The 5050-nt window shown below is 37.4% G+C and overlaps 2 protein-coding genes across 10 annotated transcripts in view; both read right to left on the reverse strand.

Moving 5' to 3' along the window:
• Positions 1 to 1237: 1237 nt before the first annotated feature.
• The window catches only part of LOC149048415 (uncharacterized), a 95689-nt gene continuing 91876 nt past the window's right edge, over positions 1238 to 5050 (reverse strand). Inside the window, exon 4 of the transcript XR_016185101.1 lies at positions 1238 to 3110. The gene's annotated coding sequence lies outside the window, so the exon portion shown is untranslated. The remainder of the gene's footprint in view (positions 3111 to 5050) is intronic.
• Positions 2830 to 5050, reverse strand: part of LOC113671213 (uncharacterized) — a 13165-nt gene continuing 10944 nt past the window's right edge. For 6 of the 9 annotated variants that reach the window (XM_089201061.1, XM_089201062.1, XM_089201063.1 and 3 more), the window contains 2 exons: positions 4621 to 4831; positions 2830 to 4182 (listed from right to left, as the gene is read on the reverse strand). In XM_089201061.1, the coding sequence (XP_089057187.1) occupies positions 3917 to 4182; positions 4621 to 4831 (477 nt within the window). In that variant the 3' untranslated portion in view covers positions 2830 to 3916. The remainder of the gene's footprint in view (positions 4183 to 4620; positions 4832 to 5050) is intronic. The other 3 variants (XM_089201068.1, XM_089201067.1, XM_089201069.1) reach the window with 1 other exon arrangement.

Consider the following 5050-nt stretch of genomic DNA (forward strand, 5'->3'; position numbering starts at 1 on the left):
GTCTCGAGGTTTCTTTTTGGCTACTTTGTTTCCTTTTATAGATTTCTACAAAAGTTTCAGTTATCATTCGCTTGTTTTTGGGAGAGCGGTTGCATTTTGCGCGGGAGGTTGGCGCGCGGTAATTAAGTTGTCGCGCAGGCAGCCTAAATTGACCCCTTCGCGCATGCCGTTTCTTGCTTTGTTACCTATTAAAGGCCAAAGAGGTTTCTCAACAAATGACTGATCTTAACTCTTGATGATTCATGGACAATGACCTGTTTTCTACTGTATTTTCTGGAATACATAAAGACTCAAATTCTCATTTCTCTGTTTGCCATCCTACCCAATGTGATCGCTCATCACTCTTACCGTCAGAGAAACATTAACTTTTCTTCCAGGTTTTCCTGTGAGACTTTAGATCTTGGGCGGGACACTTTCCTACATAGTTTCCCTTTTCCACCAAAGATTATGAATAAGTTCCGGCAAACGTTCGGGGAAGCCTGACGAAATGTTGGAGGGTACCTTTGCTACGGACAAACATCTCATCCAGGGGGAATAGCAAAACCTCCAGCTACTTCATGCCACAGAAACCTGGACAAGGTCCGGCTGAATGGTCACTTGTCTTGGCAGATTCTACCTTTTCCACTCTTTACAATGTATCTCTGGAAAGCTAGATAATTTGTGATGCAATGAAGCAACAATCATTCGTGTCATTGTGATCTTCCGGGTGACGATTTGCTTGAACAGCATATTTGTTGGGTTAACTGACTGACTTTTTTGGCAGCCTGAATGTTCCAGAAATCTAAAAACAATTTTCGCAACAATAATCGACAATAGCATTTTAAGGACGAACTTCAGTGCTTTACAAATAAAATATCTCAGTGTGATGTGTCATTTCTGAACACATCTCTAGCCTATTCTATTATCGAACCTTTAAACAATGTTCAGTCGATGTTTCTTTCCTGCTGATAAATTTTCCCTGTACTTTTACACCGGCTCGATATCTATACAAGCTCTCTTAGAACCTTTTCAGCCGCTTAACAGACACGTCTTTTATAATCATCGTCGCTTCCAAAAGGTATCAAACGAAGTATGCCGGCGCCCATGTGGCTTGCACTCCTTCTCAACGTTAGCTCGTCTCAGGGAAAGCTTTCTGTTCTCCGTTGAAACATTACGAACCGAATTGATAAGATTTTAATGTCTCTTAATTATCTTAATAGTTCACTAACGAAGCAGACTGAAAACTTCACTCAGATTCTTTTAATATACATTTCCCTTTATTTCCCAACACCAATAGAGTAAGATACAAAAAGATGCCTAAGCGATATACAGTATCCATCGTTAGCGATTTGTGTCGTCTAACATTATTCATCTCCATTTTAACTTAGAGAGTAATACTTATTTATCTGTTAATAGTTGCGATGTCAGTTTATAAACATGATTTAGATTTTCCGACAGTGAAGTCTTTAAAAAAATTACATAAATCAATAGGAAACTTAAAACAACAATGTTGTAAGCCTTCTGTGCCTTTTGTCTACCTATAAATATTAATATTAATCGAGTCCTGCAGAAACAGTTCATCATAATAAAATAAGCTACGCCATTGAAGATCAAAATACTTTGTTTGAGTCTGACTTCAGTTGTTTGATACTCGTAATGGTTACTTCGTATTTCCACTTTGTTGCGCGGATAAAGGTGAGAGAAGGCAACTAGCATTTTGTGGCTTTTTCATAAACTTTTTTTTCTCTTTCAGCAGGGTTGCACTCATCCAGCTACGTCACGGTTCATAAGGCTATCCAACTATACTCCTTATTAATTTTTAAGTCTGTGAATTAGCTATTTAGCTGTATCCATATGCTTCTACTCACGTTCCCTAAATAAGAGTTATCTCAAGCTTTATAAAATAGGAGTTAACATTATGAGTTAACATTGTAAGAACATAACATTATGAGAATCAAGTAAAAGATTGTTTTCCTCTCTTTCTAGACTTTTGCTCATTTTGTCATAACATTCGCCTGAAAAGTAACTCTTGATTTGCCTCTGATCGTCTCTTCTGCTGAGGTTGTCAAAACATCGGTCAATTTCTTTGTTGCGTGTTCGCAGATGTTAAATGAAACCCACCTATATGCAGGTTTAACGGTAAAAAACGAGAACAAATTCATTTTAGAAGGCAAAACTTCATATATCTTCGTTAAACTTTAAAAAAAAAACGATAATTTTTTCCCTCTCGCGTCTATGAAAATCCCAGTTTTGAAAACATTCTTAAACGAACTAGAAACTAATTACAACAAAAAAGTGGAAATAACGATAAGCTTAAAATTGACGATTGAGTGAGGAGAGAAACACCTGTGGAAATTAATCACACATAACAACAATAGGTATGTTCCAAAAATCTAAAAACAATTTTCGCAACAATAATCGACAATAGCATTTTAAGGAAGAACTTCAGTGCTTTGCAAATGAAATATCTCGGTGGGATGCGTCATTTCTGAACACATTTCTAGCTCATTCTATAATCGAACCTTTAAACAGTGTTCGGTCGATGCCCCTTTCCTACGAATAAATGTTCATTGTACTTTTGCATCGGCTCGATATCTACACAAGCTGTTCCTAGACCCTTTTCAGCCGTTTATCAGACACGTCTTTTAAAGTCGTCGTCGCTGTTAAAAGGTATCAAACGAAGTATGCCTGCACCCATATGGCATGCACTCCTTCGCAACGTTTGCTCGTCTCAGGGAAAGCTTTCTTTTCTCCGTTTAAACATAATGAACCAAATTGATAAGATTTTAAGGTCTCTTAGTTATATTAATAATGCACCAACGAAGCAGACTAAAAACTTCACTCAGATCCTTTAAATATACACTTCCCTTTATTTCCCAACACCAATAGAGTAAATTACAAAAAGATATCTAAACAACATACGGTACCCATCGCTAGCGATTTTTATCGTTTAACATTATTTACCTACATTTAACCTAGAGAGTAATACTTAACTGTTTAGGTTAAACAATAATCGACAATAGCATTTTAAGGAAGAACTTCATATAGTTGCGATGTCAGTTTATAAACATGATTTAGATTTTAGGACAATGAAGGGGACTTTAAAAAAAATACATAAATCAATACAAAACCTAAAACTACAATGTTGTGAGCCTTCTGTGCCTCGTTTCTACCCATAAATATTAATATTAATCGAGTCATGTGGAAACAGCTCATCATAACAAAATAAGCTACACCATTGAAGATCAAAATACTTTTTTTGAGTCTGACTTCAGTTGTTTGATACTCGTAATGGTCACTTCGTATTTCCACTTTGTTGCGCGAACAAAGGTGAGAGAAGGCAACTAACATTTTGTGGCTCTTTCATAAGTTTTTTGTTCTTTCATCAAGCTATGTCATGGTTCATAAGGCTATCCAACTTAACTCCTTATTAATTTCAAAGTCTGTGAATTAGCTATTTGGCTATAACCATGTGCTTCTACTCGCCATCCCCAAATGAGAGTTATCTCAAGCTCTATAAGATAAGAGTTAACTTTATGAGTTAGGTTCTAGGTTTACTTGATTAAGTGTGATGATTCGAGTCCTTCATTTAGCTTCAAGAGGCCTTTTGGAGGTACTTTGTAGAATCCTACCTGTTTTCATTCATTGTGAACTCCAAATTTAAACTGGAAGAACAAAAACCTGAGTGCTAGCAAAACAATCCTTTCATAACACGAGGAAGATTTCAAATTATCTTCTTCGAGAGAAAGTAGCAGTAAGTCATCGTTTGGAAAAATTCGGTAAGAACTTACTTAATAACTCAACAAAATGACATCAAATCAGTTTTCATCTCTTCCACTTTTGCTTTTAGCTTTTGAGTTTTTTCCTTTGCTATTTAAGCTATTACTGCCAGTAATTAGTTCAGAAATAAGCCTCTTGGAGCCTTTTGCAAATCAAATCATTCACTCTTAATCTTTGGTGAGGAAGACCCACCATCAAATTTATCAACCATCTCTTTCAAAGAAGGCAAGGTCTCCTCTAAGGTTACTTTGCACTTCATATAACAGCGCCGGGACTCTTCTAATTCGCGTTTGACTCTGTTGCCCTCACGGACCATCTGATCAATGATGTAATACTCTTGAGCCTTGCGCACGAGCAAAATCAGCACCAGGATCAAAGAACCTCCTTCCCAAACGCCTGGCATGGAAGCCCAGTAATAGCAATCTAGAGAATGATTGAAATGGAGCAATGGAAAGAGGAGATGTAGTTACTCACGGTGTGGATAACGACATTTCGACTTCGCTCTGTTTCAGCATTTAATTTGATTGATAAAGCCGACAGCGTTACGCGACACCTTATGAAGCATAATGCATAGCTTTGATTGGCTCGTTTTTATCGGCTGTTTTCCACTCGTTGGAGGAGGCTGTATCTTGCTTTTCGGACATCGAACTCGAGTAGTAAGAGGTATTTACGAGCTCACTATCTTTCCTTGGGAATTATTTCATTTTATGAATAAGTTTGATTTCGTGCAGGGTCTTAAGGGAAAGCAGTCAAGCTAAACACACTCTCTCGCACTCTATTGCTGTCATCTCCTTATTTTTGGCCAATGTCAGATGCAACTAAACTAACACCCTATTACAAACAAAAGAAAGATCAACTTACGTCCAAATACTGTACTTGCGAGGAGAAGCCCTGTGATTACTTGTGGAAACGTCCACTTGACTGCAGTGTGCGCTTCTGATACCAGTTTAGTCACCAATCCTTGTAAAATGTGTATGTCGACTCCACATCTGGCTAAACGACCCCTTAGGATTCTCAAATCCCATTCCCACTTTATCAAGTCGACGGTTGAATGGTAAGGGAAGTTGCCAAACTGCAAAATGATTTTGACTCTTGAAATTTACTCTTAGTCCTCGGTAACTTTGCTATTCCTTTAGTTTAATTGTTACAATCTGATTGGTTAAGCCACTCGCCATCTATTCCGTGATAGAGAGCGAGTACGATGGGTAGCCTAACAGTGTGTGGTGGTAAACAAAATTATATAAAATATTAGCCTGACTTGTTAACTTTTGAAAGAAGTGTACCTTTCTAC

Source organism: Pocillopora damicornis, chromosome 3, assembly GCF_964200805.1.
Source record: "Pocillopora damicornis chromosome 3, jaPocDami1.2, whole genome shotgun sequence".
Lineage (NCBI taxonomy): Eukaryota > Metazoa > Cnidaria > Anthozoa > Scleractinia > Pocilloporidae > Pocillopora > Pocillopora damicornis.